This window comes from Aspergillus campestris (assembly GCF_002847485.1).
Source record: "Aspergillus campestris IBT 28561 chromosome Unknown P168scaffold_6, whole genome shotgun sequence".
Classification (NCBI taxonomy): domain Eukaryota; kingdom Fungi; phylum Ascomycota; class Eurotiomycetes; order Eurotiales; family Aspergillaceae; genus Aspergillus; species Aspergillus campestris.
This window is the reverse complement of record NW_020194341.1, coordinates 922,272-941,435: the sequence shown is the minus strand read 5'-3', so window position 1 is coordinate 941,435 and position 19,164 is coordinate 922,272. Positions and strand designations below refer to the sequence as shown.

Here is a 19,164-nt window from a genome sequence, read left to right as displayed (position 1 = left end):
TGGTGGACGGGGATTTCTGCGGTCCATTTTTTACTTCGACTATGTCTTTTGATTTTTGATTTCCCGACTTCAGAGTGTCTCTTTGTTCAGATTCTGGCGCACGAACACTATGGACTCCGTTTTTCTCGGCTCTTGTGCGGGGGACCGACACCCGACATCGCCACTACCATTGTCCGCCGCTCCCCATTTCCCCTGACTCTTCCGTGGCACAGGTGTGACTGGCTGCGTGTGGTGGAGAATTGCACTGCTGGACTCCGCACGGAGGATAAGGTTTGCAGACGACGGATGCAATCTTCCGAAGGTATCAAATATGCAGGTTGACATTCGCGTAGGCCATGAGACAGGCATTTCGATATCTACAGCGCCGACCACCTTGCTGTCTTCGAAGTTGTTTGACCATCTGTCTACCTGCAAAATGACTAACCCTCCGTGCGATGCAGAATAGACTTTACTAGCCCTGGGACGGGGAGATACTATCTATCGTCCCATTCAATACTTGACAGCCACGGTTCTTCGCTGCAGAAGCTTCACGGTATTTATTGACTGGTTGGTCCGCATCTAGTATCGGGTGAAGACCTTGAGAGAAGAACAAAATCGACTGAATCCGACAATATGCCATGTGTGATCGCCTTCGCATCGATAGTTACCCGGCATGGTCAATAACGAACAATAATTGAATTGCCATGATGATCGACCTCACCTGCGTGGCTTGGACTTGGCGGCGCTATATCCACGCCTCTGGAATGTCTAGCCCTTGCTGGGTGTGGGGTCTCCCTGGGTTTATGCGACATGTCTTTCTATCGTTCCCTTTTAGGAATGGAACTGGTATGACTGGAATGATATTAGAAAAAATGGATTGAACGATCTATCTAATTGCCCGACTGGAATGAGAGGCGACAGGCCGTGGCGGATATCGTGGACAAAAACTCCCCAAACCCCCCAAACACCATCCATGCAGTGACAGAAACCCATGCAATGGGGCAAGACCGGACGACCAGGCCGGAAACAAAGAAGGAAAAAGAATTATTAATAGCTGGACATGGACAACGAAGCAGATACGTCGACGTTTCAGTGCAGCACGATGGTGATACCGGTCACCGTGTTTTGCCAGCCCAGATCTTCGTCTCAGACATGGACTTGTTCATCTCCGAAAAGGGACAGGCGGATTTGGCAGACGCCGCGGTAGAGTGGGCAGAGGGGGCGGTGCTGCTAGCGATACTGCAGTTGTCGCCGTCGGTGGAGCTAGCGGAGGAGGAGGAGCTATCGCCGAGGACCTTCTTCTCGCCGATGTAGCCTTCCTTGTCGTCGGTGATGATCTCGGACATCTCGTCGGCGTACTCCTCGCCGTCGCGGACACGCCACTTGGCGAAGAGGTCGTTCTGGATCCAGATGACCTTGTTGAAGGCGCGGACGAGGGCGACCTTGCGCGGCAGCGACAGCTGCGGGTGGGACATGATGGCCTCGATGAAGATATCGGTGATGAAGCCGAGGAGGGCGCCGATGTGGATGTATTCGATGTTGAGGGGGTGCATACGAGCCTGGCCGGAATGCATTTGTCTATTCTCTTGTTAGTGGGGGTATCTCTCTTAAGGTGAGTGAGGAAGACGCATGACTTACCCAACCTTATTCAGATAGCGCCAGAAATCCATCTGGGTAGGGTCGGAACAGATCCGGACGAGATACCAGCGCAGAAACACCTTGCGGCGCTGGATCTGGGGACTCCCCTCGGTGAAGAACTCCTCGATGGGGGTTTCGTCCGCGGTGTCGCGGGTGTGGAAGGCGCGGGCGGTGATATCATTCTCGAGGAGTTTCTTGTAGACGATGTTGACGACGGCGGGGATCAGGGCTTTGATGTACTTGGAGCCAGTGGTGAGGGCCTCGACGTCGGCTGCTGGAGTTAGCATTCTTCTTTACCGGGGGGTAAAAGATAGAGAGAGACATACCAGAATTGAAATCGACCATCTCCCGGAGATATCGAACGCGCGCCTCGAGACTGGTATACAGCTCTTTACGGCCGACATGTTTGATGGGACGACCGGGATCGATAGGGATCTCCATTTTCCGAGGTCTGTCGGACAAGGGTACCTGCAAGGGATCCAGCTTGGCGGTTGGGGGGGTAGGACCCTTTATAAATAATCAAAAGAAAAAGGTAGGTAAATGAGATTGGACCAAAAGAATTGGTTGAAAAAGCGGTTCCGAACCCCTGGGGTTTGGCAGTGGCTAGACGGGTTGGTGGAGAGGGTCTGGACAGGACAAGAACAAAGAATGGGAGATTGCAAGTACGGGAATGACTTGGTGGAGGACCCACGGAGGACTTGGTTATTTCGTTTTGGCTGGTTTTCTTTTTCTGGGTATTTTCTTTTTACGATCAAGGATGGATGGATGCAGTGGATGAGTTTATATAGGGACCGTGGGAATGACTCGGAGCGTGGGCCGTTTGGGGAGGAGTACTTCCCGAAGGAGAAAAGAATTAGAAGGGAAATATAATCCCTGTCATGATGAGAATTATCATACTACAATGGGTGTACGATAATATCGAGGAAGAAGGCAAAGACCGCGCATGCGAGTCGCGACATCCCTCCACCGATCCACCAATTGATGGAGGGGATGTTTCAGGACGGAGCGTCATCGTGGATCCTTGGGTTGGTTGGTGGTACACTGGTCAGTATCAAGATTGTTGAGAGTAGTAGTGGTGTGATCGTCTGCAGTCTCCCTGTAATATCTGGTCTTGTTATGATTGCCATCGGATAGATTATCTGGTGGTGAGGGAGGAGGAGGAACCATTCATATTGATGATATTGGTGATGGATCATGAAACACGTGGAACCATGGGTGGATTAACGTCTTTTTTCTTCATGTTTTCCTTATTGACATATTAGTATTCTTCTTCTTATTATTTCTGTTGGTATATTATTATTTCGTGGACTCTCTATCCATGAGTCAGTCTCACAGTATCATCTGATGGACATCATACGGTTCGGAGGACTAACCTATACTAACCTATACTAACCTATACTAACCTATACTATACTATACTATACTATACTATACTATGCCTTGTAGTATACGGTGACCCGATAAGGTAGTACTCAATCTATCTAAATGAAGTAGGATGATGGATAGAATTTTCATCTGAGATCAGAATGGTCTGATCTCTCTTTCTTTTTCTCTTCTCCACCGGATCGTTTTCGTTGTGCAGATATCCCGACTGTCCCATCTGATCAACTACCGATATTGTCAATATATCGTCAAGCTCTCTCTTGCCGACATGATAGATCATCCTTGGCTGTTTATTTGCTTCATCTCTTTCTTTTCTTCTTCTTCTTCTTTCTTTCTTTCGTTCATCTTTTCCTTCGTCCTTCATTTCTTTTGATCTATTATTTTCAATCTCGGACACGGCCTATTCCATCGAACCCACTTGGATCCACTTCGCCCTCTTCATTCCAAGAAAAATCTCCGAGACACCTCCCTCACTTATTCTGACTAGTTATTCTTTTCTAGCTGACTCGAACATCTATAATACTAACCATATTGACAGGGATCTTCGATCTAGTCTCGCAAACCATCTCAGCATATATCTATATATCTATACTTTTATACACACTATCTATCCATCCAGCAACTGTTTATGACTTCCATGATTCCAACCAGTATGAGTCCTCCAGCCAGTGACACGCATGGATCAAAGAGACCCGATCGGCAGGTCTCGAAGGGCCGACCGTCCTGTTATCCGTCATATCCAGATTCTGGAGCGTTTTGGATGTGGATGGGTCCGTGGACTCCGTTCAACGGTGTCCTGTCATCTTGGATTTGTTTGACGGCGATTGGTTGATCTATCAGGAGTCTATACCCCTTGCACATTCTTTTCCTTGCTGAGGGTCGGTTTACCTCGGCTTTTTGTTGCCTTTCCTCAGTAAAGCTGGTCTAGATGCTGCTTTTCTATCATCCACTCGACTGTATGGAGTACCTCAAACGGATTCCACTCTTCTCCACTGGAAAGTATCTCATCCCAGGAGAATAATTCCGTCGGGGGTGGTCAATGTTGGGATACCATCATTCTGGCAGCCAACGGTGCATATTATGCATGTTGCTGACCATGATATGCATTTGTGCCGCACCCCATCCACGTGACCGATTACCGGATGCGGATCTTGTCTTCTCTCCACCCTCCCTCTCTTCTCATCCACCTCCTCACTTCTTCTCTTCTTCTCTTCTGCTTCTCCCTTTCTACTTCTCTCCTCAATCCGGCATTTGGTTGTTCCCCGGATGCGGGACACATCCATTGGTTCCGTGGGGCTCATGGGCCTCCCATTGGTCCTCCAACTCCCATAACCACTTCCATTCCCAAGTCACAGGATTCTATACTTGGTAGATACTGTACTAATGGGGCTCTATAGATTCCTAAACATTGCCTACGCACATGGCATGGTAAGATCCGACGAGGAATGAAGAAACTCGTGGCTCCGTGACCATTGCCCCTCACCAGTCGTGATGAGCTCTCCAACCTAATCATGGGTAGTCCTTGCCCTGCCGAGCTCACAACTCCCAACTCATGGAGTGCCGCATCGGCCCGGAGAACCTTCTCCTGAGGCTGTTCCTGTTCTCATCTACGTTCGTCAGAGTGATCTCAGGGCCCGTGCCAGTTCCCCCATCACCACCGTGGCGCTGCAACTCCAGCCTGCGTCGTCATGCCCCTCGGTGCACCCTTTAGTAACTTGTAAACCCATCGAATCCTCTAGCGTGCCAATCCACTGTCATTATCTATATCCTATTACCTATATTACCCTATTCTTTGACCTTCCTACTGGATCGCGTCCTGTTTCCGGCGAGCCCACGCGGACCATCGTCATCGCGTTGCCCTGATCTCTCGCCACGAGCAAGGGCGTCTGAAAGCAGCCTTGTCTAGACCCCCGTGCAAACTGCTCTCCATCGCGGACCCATTAGAATTCGTCTCCGGCTGCTTTCGGCCACTCGCCCTCGTAGTCACCACCAGCCCTTACTTAAACCAGCCGATCGTCCATTCCACAGCTCAACTTCGCTCGATTTCTCATTGCATTTGTCCAACCTCCTCGATTACCGTTGGAGATCTGCGATTGCAAAAATGTTCCCGAAATTCTCGCGAAGTGCGCTTATCGCCCTGGCGCTGGCGCTGGTTGGCTCCGAGGCCGCAAGCATGTCAGTGGTCCGAGATCGAGTCCCTGCCTGTAGTAGATCGCTGACAGGGACAATAGACACTTGAAGCCTCGTGCGGCTTCCTTTAACTACAACACCGACAAGGTCCGCGGTGTCAACCTGGGTGGTTGGCTGGTGCTCGAACCGTGGATCACCCCCTCGATCTTTGATGCCGGCGGACAGGCCGCCGTCGACGAATGGACCCTGACCGAGGCGTTGGGCAAAGATGAGGCCAGGCACCGTCTCTCCCACCATTGGGCACATTTCGTCGGGCCCGACGACTTCCACCAGATGGCCGAGGCAGGTCTGAACCACGTCCGAATCCCCGTGGGGTACTGGGCCGTGACGCCTCTCGAGGGCGAGCCCTACGTGGACGGTCAGCTGGAGTACCTCGACCACGCCATCGACTGGGCCCGGGATGCCGGCCTCAAGGTCATTGTGGACCTGCACGGCGGTGCGTATACCCTTACACGTTCATCTGCAACCTACCTTGACTAACATCACACAGCACCCGGCTCCCAGAACGGTTTCGACAACAGCGGCCGCAAGGGCCCTATCAAATGGGGCCAGGGTGACACCGTCCAGAAGACCATCATCGCCTGGGAGGAGCTCGCCAAGCGGTACACGGATGACGCCGACGTCGTCAGCGCCATCGAAGCCCTCAACGAGCCCAACGTCCCCGGCGGCGTCCCCCGCGGCGTCCTCGAAGGATACTACAACGATGTTCTCCGCCGTCTCCGCCAGCACAGCCCAGACGTGGCCCTCGTCCTCGGCGACGGCTTCCTAGCCCCCGAAAGCTGGAACGGCTTCCAAACGACCGACGGCAACGTCGTCATGGACGTCCACCACTACGAAGTCTTCGACGACGGCCAACTCGCCATGGACATCAACGCGCACATCCGCTCTGTCTGCGAGTTCTCCCGCACCCACCTCGTCCCCAACGACAAGCCCACCCTCGTCGGCGAGTGGACCGGCGCCGTCACCGACTGCACCAAGTACCTCAACGGCAAGGGCGTCGGCGCCCGCTACGACGGAAGCAAGCCCGGCTCCGCCGGCGCCGTCGGCAACTGCGCGCGCAAGGTCGACGGCGGCGCCGCCGGCCTGTCTGACCTCGAAAAAACCAACCTCCGCAAGTTCGTCGAGGCGCAGATCGACGCGTACGAGCTCAAGTCGGGCTGGATCTTCTGGACTTGGACCACGGAGGGGTCGCCGGAGTGGGATATGCGCGATCTGTTGGCTAATGGGCTGTTTCCGACGAGTGAGCATGATAGGCGGTATCCTGGGTTGTGTTAGCTTTCTGTTATCTTGGTGTTGACCTTGCTTGAGCACGGGCCATTCTTTCTCTATTTCTATATCTCTCCTATTTTTTTGATCGTTCGCTCCTCAAATTGCTGGTCTTTATCGTTATTGTTATCTTTATTATCTCCTTCATTTGAGTTGTTAGACTCAGGTATTTCTCAATCAATCCGTTGATTCTCTGATTGAGGTTACATAGTATAAATAGGGCGTAGTGAGTAAGTGGTGAGTGATACATGATTGTCATTCATCTATAGGGTATTCTTATGTAGTTAGGACCTAGCTAAGTAACAGTAATACTGTGCGAAAGGAATAACAACAACAATGCAAACTCGCCAGACAGTATATGCAATTAACATCAATCAACATCAATAAATCAATCAAGAGAAAAAAACACAAATAACAAATCAAGACAGCAAATCACAACAAACAAACAAACAAACAAACAAGCAACTCAACAACATCTCAAAGCCAATCCCACCCAAGGGTCGGTCCTATGTATCTCTAGAGGAAGAATTCAACGACTAGAACAACCCCAACCCCACGAACCCGCCCACAACATCCCCATCAACATTAACGAGCCACTCCTCCTGGAACCTGCTCTCGCCGCCGCAAGAAGCAACGAGAGCGTGCAGACGCTCGCGCACAAAAGCCTGCATATCGATACTGTGCAGCGGGTCGGCGTTATCCCAATCGCGGCGGCGGATGGTCTCGGGCGGGTCATTCTCTGGGGACTGGTGTTCGGGGGTGGACCAGTTGACGAGGTAGTCTTGTTTGGCGTTGGGGTCGGAGGTGTCGTCTGCGAGCTCGGTGATGATGTTTGTCCAGGTTGAGAGGTAGGATTGGAGGTGGGAGAGGAGGAGCGGGGAGTAGTAGGGGTCTGGGAGGAGGGCGAGGAGGTTTGTGAGGGCGAGGGCGTGGAGTTTCTTTTGCGTGACGCTGCCGATGTTGTCGTAGTGGAGGAACCATTCGCTGAGCAGCCAGGGGAGGGCGGGGGAGGAGGGGTCGGTTGTGGCGGAGAGGGCGGAGACGAGGATGGGCGGGGATGCGAGGGCCAGCCGGGCGAGGACGGAGAAGTAGTCTGTTTCGACGACGCCGTAGACGGAGGTCTGTTTGCGGTTGGGGCCGGTGGATTGGCTTGCTTCGTGGGCGGCGTGGAGGCCGTCTAGGAGGGAGGCGAGGAAGGAGGAGTCGATGAGGGAGCGGGCGATGGTGTTGTAGGTTGCTTCTTTGTTGGGTGGGGGGGTGGAGATGTCTGCGCCGCGGAGCATGAGCTCGACGAGGCGGGGGACGATGCCGAGGCGTTGGCGGGTGGTTGATTTGAGGAGGGCTTCGAAGGAGGCGAGGAGGTGGAAGCGGACGCCGTCGCTGAGAACTTCTTGCGGGGCGAGGTAGATGTAGGATTCGGCGATTTGGAGGGCTTGCGGGACGCTGTCGGTGGCGGCTTCGAAGATGGGGTAGAGGGCTGGGAGGAGGGAGAGGATTTCGGGGGAGGCGGGCGCGGGGGTTTGTGTCAGGATTGCGCCCCAGAGGTCGAGGGCTTCATCGAGAAGGTAGATGATTGTTTCCTGGTGGGGTTAGCTTGTGCGAATGGAGGTTGAAGTTTTTTTGAGTGGAAACGTACGGAGCCAGGCTCCACTGAGTTCTTGATCAGCGGCAGGATGAGCGAGTGGTATCGGATCGAGTCCTGCTTGAGGGAGTTGATCAGTGACGACAGGAGCGTCAGGATCGCCTGTTTCATCAGGTGCTCCTCGCCCGAGCTCTCCCATAGTGGAGGCAGCAGCGACAGGATTTGGTCGGAGAAGGGGTTGATCTAGAAGACTGTCAGTACACCGAGAGTCAAGCAGGGATAGAGAGTGCATACATGATCCTCCATCTTGATCACGGCAGTGCGCACCGTGTCCAACAGTCCCATCTTGGTCTCAGACAGGTCCACCTCCTGGACAAGCGACATCAGATCCCGGAGAATGGCAGGGGCATATGGCAGGAACCCAGCAGGCGTGAACTCAAAAGGCTCCATCACATATTTCAACTGTCGGCCCGCGGTGATGCGAACCACCAGATCATTCAATGGGTCCTGTTGGCCGAGGAGATGCTGGAAGATCTGATAGATGGCGTCTCGGTTCAACTGGTCGAACTTGACGGGGACCCACTGTCCGAGAAGAATGGCGATTCTCCTCCGAAGCAGGTTGTATCCTTCTTCTTGGATCTGTACTTCGGGGACAAGCGTGTTCTCCAGGAAGCTGTTGAAGTCCAAGTGCTGCTCCAGACTGGCCGCGGCCAGTCCGATGGCCGAGTACAAGGAATCCTTCAACAGCACGTCGCGACTTTCAGGGCCTGGTATCATTAGCAATCGGGTATTTAAAAGAAGGGAACAGGAAGGGAAGGCGATGCTTACTGGCAAAAGAATAGAAAACGTTCAGGAGGCGCGGAATAAGCAGGTCCTTAAAGTGGATGACCAGATCCAAGAAGAGCTTTTCAGAGCACGATCGGATAGAGAATTCCCACGCCTCGGCAATATCCTCTTCCCTGCGCTCCCATTCTTCCGGATCCTCTTCCCACTCCTGGAAGTCGCTCTTCCTGAACCGGAAGAACTGCGTGACCAGCAGCTCCATGACGTTGACAACAAAGTCATGGGTGAACAATTGCCCCTTGATCAGTTCAATAGACTGTCTTTTCTCTTCCTTGTCTTCCGGGGTCTGGTATTTGAACGTCTGCGCGGGGTTGAAAGCCATCTTCGAGCAGGCTCGGATGAGGAGAAGCGCCCTGAGGCCAGTCTTCTCCATCAGGGACTTCCCTTCGGACTCACTTTCGCCCAGCTGGCTGTAGTTCTCTGCCAGCTGTACCACGAGCGTCCAATATGACTGGACGAGGGTAATGCTTTCCGGAAGCAGCGCAAAAGACGCCGCACGGTCCTTAGCCATATCGACGTGGAGCTTGGACAGCTGCAACAGATGCTTCTCGACAGCTCGGTGGGTTTGCTCAGACATGGGAACAGAGCCATTGATGAAACTGAGAAACCGGCTGAAATGGTTGTGTGTCAGCAGCCAGAAGTTTCGGACCTCCGAGTCGCGGTTGGGATGCTCGAAGCCGGAAATAATGAGACGTCGGACCACTTTCAGCGACACGAGGCTTTGTTCCAGCAACTGCAGCACGGTACCCTCATCTGCATTTCCCTGTTCCAGCATGGAGACCCAGTTGTTCACTTTATCGACGTATATACTCCCCAAAATATGGAAGATCTCGGGCGAAACCGATTGAAGGTGCACACGCGTTCGCTGCAATCGCGCGGTGGACAGTTCTTTGATTATTTGGAGGATGATGACGAGGGTCCGAGACAGCTGCAGCGGGTTCGCACCGGGCTCGGTGGATGCACGAAGGAAGGCGATAAGGGAAGAGATACCGTCGGCCCTAGAAAGTCATTAGGAAATGGCCCCCAAGTGCAACAAATATACGACATACCAGTCATGAGGAAATTCCTGGCGCATAATCTTTGCAATCATCAACGCATTATGAAGGGCGAGGAGCGGTGCCGGTTCGACAATGCCTGCTTGGAGAGCCCGCGTCTTGATCTGTTCCTTTTCATCCTTCTTGATTGCACTGCCAGCCAGTCAGTTATCCGTCCAATGAATCCATCCTCGGTTGACGCGTCGAGTGTTCGCAAGCCTACTTTGTCGCCGTCTTTCGCCAGTACTTGTCGATCCCGTTCTTCAGCTGGATAATGGAAAGGTATCGGACCTCGACTGGTACGGAGTGATCTAAGAAAACATCCTGAAATCAATGAGCAAGATGTCCCTGACGCATTCCGTGGGACAGGACCGTACCTGAAGATAGGTGTAGTATTTTTCCTGCTTCTCCCAATTTTGGAGCTGCTGGCCGCCCGTCTGCACCTGTTGTTGTGTCGAGCTTGCAGCCTGTACCAATGCACTGAGAACATTTTGCACTGTCAAGGGATTCGACTCTCCAGGTAGTTCTACCATGGAAGCCATGTTGAGGGTGCGGAGGGGTATGCTGTATTCAAATGCTAAAAGAAGCGGTCTGTAATCAAGACCAGAAACACTGCACAATCAAATCCGTAAGCAGCGCCAGCTAGAGTTCCAGAATATCGATCGGCAGGATTCCGTAACCGTCCCTGCCTAGATTAAGTGGGGAGAAAAGCGGCATGCAGAGGGCGGGATGAGGGCCCAACAAAGCCATCACGGACCCATCTTTCTCTCCCCGCGGCATAGACACCGGAGCATGGTTGTTCCCTGCCGGATCTGCCCTAGGGCTGGACCCTAAACGCTAGTCCAATCTGGGATATCAACTTAGGGCAGATCGCATGACGTCATGGCCTCGCAACCAGACTGTGGTCGATGGTGAAGCTTGATACATGTTGAAGTCCTTCGATGATGCATACTGATGCAATGGAATCCACATGGGATTCTAACAAGGAATCATGCTCCTTCGCTGGGTATATAGAGCAGAGGATGGCTGGCTCAACGAGCGATGAATCCTACATCTGACCAGACTGAAACGCAAAAGTCTACTCAATAATACTACTATTCACAATGGCTGAGTCCGAACACCTCCGCATGGCCGCCCAGGCCGAACGAGACCTGAACAGCTACCAGGCCAAGCAGGGTCTTGGACCTAAGAGTGACTCGAGTACGATCCCCCCCATAACCATCCTCCCCCTCGAGCATGAAAGCTAATCCGCTCAGCCCTCGAATCGAACGTCAACGAGATGGTGGACAAGAAATTCCCTCAGGCGACGAGTGTCAAGACGGGCCGAGAAGCAGGCGCTACGGGAAGCGACAAGAAGCCGATCCCCGAAGACGAGGGCGGGACCAGAGACGACCGCGGCAGGTGAGTGACAATCCGGTTTTCTATAAGTCAAGAACATGACGTAGCTGACACGTTGAAAGACTTGCTCCCGCCGCGCAGTATGAGGGGGAGGGAGGCCCGGAAGATAAGGCCAAGCTTGCATCTGAGCGCCGTCTTGGTGACCAGGATACCCTGGGAATTCAGGACTTGAAGCGTGACGGGCTTGCGTGAGGGATTGCTAGCTGGATTGGTTTACTTTGCTCATGGTGTAATGGAATATTAATGTACTCAAATCATGGTTTTTCAAACATATAATGCTTGATTGTAGTCCAAGTCGGAATACTAACCGTATTGATGTATCGTAGTGGAGGATAGGGTTACCCATGAAACCCAAAGTGTCATGATATATTTGCAGTCTAGTGATAGTTACGACCTTGGCGAAATGCCCCTGGTCTTCTATTAAAAGGAAGAAACATGATCCTAGAAGCTATTAGTAGTCAAACTCCAGAATACATTAAAAAAGCGAGCTCGCTACGTATGTAAATCTAGAGAAAGCGGCTTTGTTAGGGATTTATGGAGATAGGAAAAGCCAAGTAGCCAAGTAGCCAAGTAGCCAAGTAGCCAAGTAGCCAAGTTTGTTCCGCCGATCAACTAGTGCTTATACCCACGACATTGCCACACAGTAATTGAGTGGTGATTAGCGCTGCGAGCGATTGCCATGAAGTTATTGAGAATCAATTTTATATGCATGACAGGGTATAGTGGCTTCTGAAGGTACCATCACATTGCATCCAAGAGGAAAAAATGACTACAGCTAGCTAAGACATTACAGTCGAAATACAATGTTTACGTTTTACACATGGAGCACTGGCATCATGATCCTGATTCATGAGGAATTCTCATTTCTCATTCACTACGTTTACTAAAGCTAGAGCTCCGCATATAAGCGGACTGGTTTTGTTTCTTTTGCCACAGAGTGCAATTAGAAGAGATTCAGGGCCGCTGCCATCATGACAGCGAAGACAGAGCCAAGGGTGAGGGGCACTTGAGAAGCTGCTGCGTCCGGGGAAGGAACAGGCGACGCGGACCCCGACGCGCCCTTCGTCTTGGTCGCTTTAACGTCAACGTTGTAGCCAGCCTTGGTATCAACCGGGAAGGGCTTGGTGTAGTCGTGGCTAGCTTTGTGACCCTTGTAGGTCTCCTTGACAATATCCAGGATGCCGTGGCCCGCGGAGCACTCGCCTTCGGTCAACGGGACGGGCCATTCGGGGGTAAACTTCGACAGGTCGTCATCGGACAGGGGTCCGGGGTTGGTTTCGTTGAGGCGGAGATTCTTGGTGTCGACCTCATAATTGCCATAATTGGTCTTGTTGGCGACAATCTCCAGAAGGTTCGCGCCGCAGTCCCAGCGTCCGAGCGAGGGGAGACCCCAGTTGGCGGACACGGATGCAATGGTCGAGTAATGGGTGTAGAAGGTATCGTCCTTGGTGCCCTTCAAGTTCTCGGGAATGGCGCCGCCAAGGAGGACACTGAAGATCTTATTGTCCTTGGGGAAGGTCTTGTCCTCATCGAACGTGAGGAGCAGCAGGGTATCCTTCATGAAGTAAGGGTTTTTGAGCAGGGGGGCAACCCAGTTGCGCTGCCACTTGGCCGCAAAGGTGATGTTGGTATCATGCGCATCGTTGGTCATGTTGGGGGTAATAAACGCCCACTGCGGGAGCTTCTCATTCTTCAGGTCGTCTTCAAAATCCTCGAAGCTCTTGATCTGACGCAGACGGGTTTCATTCTGGGTGACCGAGTTGTACTGGGCAAAGGGGTTGTGCTTCCGCACATAGTCGGGTTCATAGGTCTCCTGGTTGGAGTAGTTCATTCCCTGGAACCCAGGGTAGGGAATATGCTCTTGGTACTCTCCCCACGAGATGTGCTTCGTGTCCAGCAGATCTGCCACCGTCGAGACATTCTCCGGGACCTGGACGAATTCATCATGATCCATGCCAAACGCATCACCTCCGGCGGCGGCCAAATAGTTTGGCTGAGACGGATGGGTGATTGCATAGAAATTGGTCCTGCGAGAGAAGTGTCAGTGTTGCCGGGGATCAGACTCTTGATGGGGGGCCGGGACTCTTACAGTGTGATACCCTGGTCTGCCAGCCATTTATTGTTCTCATCCTTTTCGGCATCTTCATAGTCCTTTACCCCGTAAGACCCTGTTAGCTTACCGAAGCAACGAAGGAAACAATGCGACTCCACTTGAAGAGAAAGGATCACTTACGATGTTCTCAAGCCAGATCTGGTAGAAGCGCTGGAAAGCCAGCCCTTTGACATTGGAGACCGGCGACAACGGGTCTTCGGTGGTCTTTTGAGCTTTCGTGATTTGCGCGATCGAGGGTTCCGAATCTTTCACCGAGATCACTTGCGCCTGCGCCAAGGACGCAGCGAGGACGAGACTGGCGACAAAGGTATTCATCTTGAAGACTGGTGATCTTTTCACAACTGATCGGTCTTGCGATCGACTTTGCAGCGGTGATGGGGGAGGAAGATCAGCAAGAGCGAATGCAGACCCCGACCAGAAGCTGGCCTATTCCTTTTATAAGTAATCGCATAACAAAGACTCAGCTGGGGCTGCGGTCGGGGGAGGCGCATGACCCTAAGGAAAGCCTGCGGGGTTCCGTCCAAGGTAGCATCGGTCGACAGAGCTCCAACGATAAGAGACGAGGCTCATTCGTTGTCTATCCCATTCCCCGCTAGTAGGGATGGGTGTAGGAGGCCAAATCATAAATGGTCGGGAGGTAGTCTAGGGAAGAACTAGAGAAATTCCAGTAAGAAGACGGAAGGTAGAGATGAAAGAGGAATATGGAGAGGAGTTCGTCCTGTTTCTCCTCATGGCCAATTGGGCGGATGGGGCTTGGCACGTGTTTCGATCATATCTGGAGAGTCAATAAGTCGATCGTGCAGATAGAAAGGTAGCACTGACGCTGGATGGAAGGATTGTTTGTTGATTGTTTGCTCCTGGGACCGACTAGCGTACAACAGCTTGAGTGTCTCAGGAGGTTATAGTAGTACTGTTATAATGTTGACGTTGAACCGTGTCAACAAACACTACAACCCTTTTCAACTATATACTACTCACTACTAAATTGGGTAGTATATTTTCAGGACAAGGTATGCCTCTTTCAGCCACCTCCATCTTTTGTCGCACGGACGAATAATCAATCCAGAATCCCGTGTCTACTCAGTCGCCCGTATTTATCAAAATATGGATGAGTTGGTTCCCCCCTACCTCTTCGGTGTGTACTATGATACTGGGTGATGTCTCAGCTGTTGCCTGCCTGGAATTTAGGGCCGATAAGGCTATACTTGTTTCCCCACATGGACGTGATCCACTCTATGACCACACATGTTGGAAAGATCAACACAGGGACAGCTCTTCGATCACGAAAAGCGCGACTTGTTATAGAGGTCTCATAGTCCTGTTATCATACTATGAACGAAATTGAAATAATCAGTTCGACTGAACACCTTGCGTACACCGTACACGGTACATGCAGCCGCCCCCAACAGACCGATGTGGAGACACTGTTGTTGCCTTAGGTGTCGCATCAGTCAGCAGCCAACTGGCATAAGTCACGTGCCCCGCTCTAACCTCGGCTGGTCCAACTCGGTCTGGGGAAACCGACCGAGCGGATGGATTACCATATGCCCGATCCCCCCTCGAGTTTCCATTATTCCTGACATCCCTGGGAAACGCATGATGATTCCACGATGAGCTCGACAAATTTTGCTGCTGCCCAAAAGCGCGTACTGGAACGTCGCCGTCTCCGCGAGGCCGAATCTCGCGCCCGGTTTGCGGAGCAGCAGCGAGCGTCGCCGGTCAACCATTCCGCGCTCCAACGACTGCCCTACCCTTTGAATACATTACCCCAGTCGGGATACTCGCTTTGGAATACTGTCAGAGGCCGCGAAGGGTTAAGACCGGCCTTTCGAGTTGGCCAGGTCGATGCGGAATTGCTCGATGAGGAACTGCTAGACTTGCTAAAAGGGGAGGTCGGCAATGCGCTGAAGTACTATGGGGTGGGTCATCTCCGTGTTACCCCATACCGATGGAGTGCGTATCTTGCTGACTTGTGGTCTGTTCTAGCCTCAATTGCGGGAGGACTGGTCGAATGAAATCCAACTCGTGTTGCGCGCGATCCTGTTCAAACTGGCGATATGGGACCACGATGCGTCGTACGGGGCGGCCTTACAGGGCCTGAAATATGTCGACTGTCGCAGCAAAGGCCCGGTCCATTCCGCCCCCACGAAATGGCAGAAATCGCTGTACGGTCTGCTTACGGTTGGTGGTCGCTACGCGTGGGGGAAGTGGGAAAGTTGGTTGGTTGACCAAGAGGGCGGCTATGAGGAGGTGAGTCTATTCCACTTTTATTGGGGGCAACTTTTTATTTACTGGTTTGGTAGCCATCACGCGAAGTGCGGATGCTCGCGCGAACGACCGATCTAGTTTCGACAACGCATTCGATCGCCGCTTTCATCTCCTTCCTTGTCTTCCTTGTCAACGGGCGATACCGGACGTTGACCGATCGCATCCTCCGCATTCGCCTCTCCCCGCCCTCGCAGCAAGCCAGCCGCGAAGTTTCCTTTGAATACCTGAATCGCCAACTCGTGTGGCACGCTTTCACCGAATTCCTCCTCTTCTTATTGCCGCTCGTTGGGATCAGTCGCTGGCGGCGGTGGTTGTCTCGGTTGTGGCGGAAAACCAAGTCCACGTTCAAGGCGAGCGGCGACGACGACGAGCTGGACGAGAGTCAGGGAGAGCTCGCTTTCCTGCCCGAACGGACATGCGCCATCTGTTACAAGGACAACAACCCGGGCGCGGTGACCGAGACGGAGATGGTGGGCGCTGGAGGCGTTGTCGGCTCGGCTGAAACCGATATCACGAATCCCTACGAGACCTTGCCATGCGGATGCGTGTACTGCTTCGTCTGTATTGTACAGAAGTTGGAAGGCGAGGAGGGCGAAGGCTGGGTCTGTCTCCGCTGCGGGGAGACCGTCAAGAAGTGCAAGCCGTGGAACGGCGACGTCCTGGAGGAAGCTCGACCACCGAGCTCCGGGAAGACCGTGGGGTTCGCCGTCGATGAGGGCACCGGTGCTGATGGCGGCGATTCCGACAATGACTCCGACGGTGTCCGGGGAAGATCCAGTCCATTGGAAGAGCTGACGTCCGACGAAGCGTTGCAGCACTCCAGTCAGTGGTCTACCGTGGAGCGGGAATCTACCGAAGAAGTGTCTGATGAAGAGGACGACGGCGAGAAGGAATAACCCTACTGTTATGGATATTGGTGCGCCTGCTACGTTTTTATTGACTTTCTTTCTCTTCAACATTATGTCTTAGCCAGTTCATTTTAGAAGTTGACTCTCGGTGGAGATACCCAGCAATCTACTCATTCTCATGATATACATCTCACCTTTATTCTCGGTGAGAGTCCGAAGATAAGTTTGTTTACACAAGAATCAGCAATCAATCAAGTAAATAGAAACATTCACAGCTTCCCCACTACCTCAACAATCCCTATACTACATCTGACTGATCATTCCCCACTTCAACCATTGGATCAAGGAACACCCGCAAATCACAGCATCTGAATTGACAACAGGTTCTCTCCGAGGTTATTCCTCCCCGCAACGGACTACGCGCCGAGTTCACCGACCGGTCATTATCCGGCGCGGGGCTTTTATTCCACCCCTCTATCTCTCTTTGCTTTCTCCCACCAAGACCTGTCTACTCATTCCCTTACAACTAAACCGGTATCTCAATATGGATCCCTCTCAGCCCGCGGTGTCCAGCACCCTCGGGGAAGCCAAGTACCTCGAGTTTCCCTGTCTTCCGGACGGCGCAAAGAACGAGGATGGCACGCCCGCGTTGAACCGGTATTCGTCGCATATCACGCGGGGTCATGATTTTCCTGGCGCGAAGGTTGGTTATTGCTGTCTTTTATCTTTATGACGGTTATTTATGTGTTTTTATTCAATTACTGGCCGTTGCTAAGCATATCCTAGGCAATGCTCTACGCGGCCGGCGTCCCCGATCAGAAAGCCATGGCCACGAGCCCCCAGGTCGGCGTCGCGTCGGTGTGGTGGGAGGGCAACCCATGCAACATGCACCTGTTGGACCTGGGCAAGACAACCAAGAAGGCGATCACAGATAACGGCATGATCGGGTGGCAGTACAACACCATCGGGGTATCGGATGCGATCACGATGGGAAGCGAGGGTAATGATCCCAATCCAACTCCACATAGCACGTACCCTTTTACATGAAAGAACAATCAGCTGACAGATACCAACGTACCAAGGAATGCGCTTCTCGCTCCAAACGCGCGAAATCATCGCCGACAGCATCGAAAGCGTCACCTGCGCGCAATACCACGACGCCTGCATCGCGATCCCAGGCTGCGACAAGAACATGCCGGGCGTGGTGATGGGCATGGCGCGCCACAACCGCCCCTCGATCATGATCTACGGCGGCACCATCCAAATCGGGTACTCGAACCTCCTGCGCAAGCCGATCAACGTGTCGAGCTGCTTCGAAGCCGCCGGCGCATACGCCTACGGAACCCTCCGCCAGCCGACCGACGACGGCGGCGACACCAGCAAGAGCGCGGACGAGATCATGGACGACCTGGAGCGACACGCGTGTCCGACGGCCGGCGCCTGCGGGGGTATGTTCACTGCGAACACCATGGCGACCGCCATCGAATCAATGGGTCTCTCCCTACCGGGCTCATCGTCAACGCCCGCGTCCTCGCCGTCCAAGATGCGCGAGTGCGCCAAAGCAGCAGACGCGATCCGCGTCTGCATGGAGCAGAACATCCGGCCGCGCGACCTGCTGACCAAGCGATCGTTCGAGAACGCACTCGTCATTACAATGGCACTCGGCGGGAGCACCAACGGCGTGCTGCACTTCCTGGCCATGGCGCGCACAGCCGGCGTCGAGCTCACACTAGACGACATCCAGCGCGTCAGCGACAAGATCCCCTTCATCGCGGACCTGGCTCCCAGCGGGAAATACTACATGGCGGATCTGTACGACATCGGGGGCATTCCGTCCGTGCAGAAGCTGCTTGTCGCAGCGGGGCTGCTGGACGGGGACATCCCGACCGTGACGGGGCGGACGCTGGCGCAGAACGTAGCGGCGTTCCCGTCGCTGCCGGCCGACCAGGTGATCATCCGGCCGCTGGACCAGCCGATCAAAGCCACGGGCCACTTGCAGATCCTGCGGGGGAACCTCGCGCCGGGGGGCGCGGTGGCGAAGATCACGGGCAAGGAGGGACTGTCGTTTACGGGGCGGGCGAGGGTCTTCGATAAGGAGTGGAGGCTGAACGAGGCGTTGGATCAGGGGCGGATTCCGCGCGGGGAGAACCTGGTGGTTATTGTGCGGTATGAGGGGCCGAAGGGCGGGCCGGGCATGCCTGAGCAGTTAAAGGCCAGCGCGGCGCTCATGGGGGCCAAGCTAACGAATGTGGCGCTTATCACGGACGGGCGGTACTCTGGGGCTAGCCATGGGTTTATTGTTGGGCATATTGTGCCGGAGGCGGCGGTGGGTGGGCCCTTAGCGGTGGTGCGTGATGGGGATATGATTACTATTGATGCGGAGACGAACTCGATCTCTATGGATGTGTCGGATGAGGAGCTGCAGCAGCGGATGCGCGAGTGGAAGCCGCCTGTGCCGCATGTTACGCGCGGCGTGTTGGCTAAGTATGCGCGGTTGGTGGGGGATGCGTCGACGGGGGCGATGACGGATCTTTTCTAAAAAGGATTGGATGTTTTATCTTGCTTTACTACCATTATCATTGCGCATAGCGTATTTATCATGAACACACACAGGGAGAGCAA

At 53.4% G+C, this 19,164-nt stretch overlaps 7 protein-coding genes across 7 annotated transcripts; 4 read left to right on the top strand and 3 right to left on the bottom strand.

Moving 5' to 3' along the window:
* Nucleotides 1-1,094: 1,094 nt before the first annotated feature.
* Nucleotides 1,095-2,058, bottom strand: P168DRAFT_297184 (protoglobin family protein; the record flags this gene model as incomplete). Its single annotated transcript, XM_024838157.1, has 3 exons — nucleotides 1,095-1,557; nucleotides 1,618-1,888; nucleotides 1,944-2,058. The coding sequence occupies 3 exons, from the start codon at nucleotides 2,056-2,058 to the stop codon at nucleotides 1,095-1,097; spliced, it is 849 nt and encodes a 282-aa protein (XP_024692881.1).
* A 3,043-nt stretch (nucleotides 2,059-5,101) lies between these two features.
* exg1 (glucan 1,3-beta-glucosidase) lies at nucleotides 5,102-6,465 on the top strand (the record flags this gene model as incomplete). The annotated part of the gene is made up of 3 exons (XM_024835957.1): nucleotides 5,102-5,175; nucleotides 5,232-5,626; nucleotides 5,681-6,465. 3 exons carry the CDS (start codon nucleotides 5,102-5,104, stop codon nucleotides 6,463-6,465), a joined length of 1,254 nt encoding a protein of 417 aa, XP_024692880.1.
* Nucleotides 6,466-6,992: 527 nt separating this feature from the next.
* Nucleotides 6,993-10,569, bottom strand: P168DRAFT_269098 (putative importin 11; the record flags this gene model as incomplete). Its single annotated transcript, XM_024835119.1, has 7 exons — nucleotides 10,293-10,569; nucleotides 10,139-10,239; nucleotides 9,931-10,068; nucleotides 8,867-9,879; nucleotides 8,333-8,805; nucleotides 8,093-8,281; nucleotides 6,993-8,036 (listed from the first exon to the last, which is right to left on the bottom strand). The coding sequence occupies exons 1-7, from the start codon at nucleotides 10,455-10,457 to the stop codon at nucleotides 6,993-6,995; spliced, it is 3,123 nt and encodes a 1,040-aa protein (XP_024692879.1). The 5' UTR covers nucleotides 10,458-10,569.
* A 449-nt stretch (nucleotides 10,570-11,018) lies between these two features.
* On the top strand, nucleotides 11,019-11,645 carry P168DRAFT_304589 (uncharacterized protein; the record flags this gene model as incomplete). The annotated part of the gene is made up of 3 exons (XM_024838859.1): nucleotides 11,019-11,115; nucleotides 11,172-11,316; nucleotides 11,376-11,645. 3 exons carry the CDS (start codon nucleotides 11,019-11,021, stop codon nucleotides 11,503-11,505), a joined length of 372 nt encoding a protein of 123 aa, XP_024692878.1. The 3' UTR covers nucleotides 11,506-11,645.
* Nucleotides 11,646-12,191: 546 nt separating this feature from the next.
* P168DRAFT_310902 (acid phosphatase PHOa) lies at nucleotides 12,192-14,059 on the bottom strand. Its single transcript, XM_024839440.1, has 3 exons — nucleotides 13,547-14,059; nucleotides 13,403-13,464; nucleotides 12,192-13,340 (listed from the first exon to the last, which is right to left on the bottom strand). Exons 1-3 carry the CDS (start codon nucleotides 13,739-13,741, stop codon nucleotides 12,257-12,259), a joined length of 1,341 nt encoding a protein of 446 aa, XP_024692877.1. The 5' UTR covers nucleotides 13,742-14,059; the 3' UTR covers nucleotides 12,192-12,256.
* Nucleotides 14,060-14,984: 925 nt separating this feature from the next.
* On the top strand, nucleotides 14,985-16,718 carry P168DRAFT_304587 (pex2/pex10/pex12 family protein). Its single transcript, XM_024838858.1, has 3 exons — nucleotides 14,985-15,345; nucleotides 15,413-15,676; nucleotides 15,730-16,718. The coding sequence occupies exons 1-3, from the start codon at nucleotides 15,037-15,039 to the stop codon at nucleotides 16,588-16,590; spliced, it is 1,434 nt and encodes a 477-aa protein (XP_024692876.1). The 5' UTR covers nucleotides 14,985-15,036; the 3' UTR covers nucleotides 16,591-16,718.
* Nucleotides 16,719-17,047: 329 nt separating this feature from the next.
* Nucleotides 17,048-19,081, top strand: ilv3B (putative mitochondrial dihydroxy acid dehydratase; the record flags this gene model as incomplete). Its single annotated transcript, XM_024834370.1, has 3 exons — nucleotides 17,048-17,245; nucleotides 17,329-17,542; nucleotides 17,625-19,081. The coding sequence occupies exons 1-3, from the start codon at nucleotides 17,087-17,089 to the stop codon at nucleotides 19,079-19,081; spliced, it is 1,830 nt and encodes a 609-aa protein (XP_024692875.1). The 5' UTR covers nucleotides 17,048-17,086.
* Between the last annotated feature and the right edge of the window lie 83 nt (nucleotides 19,082-19,164).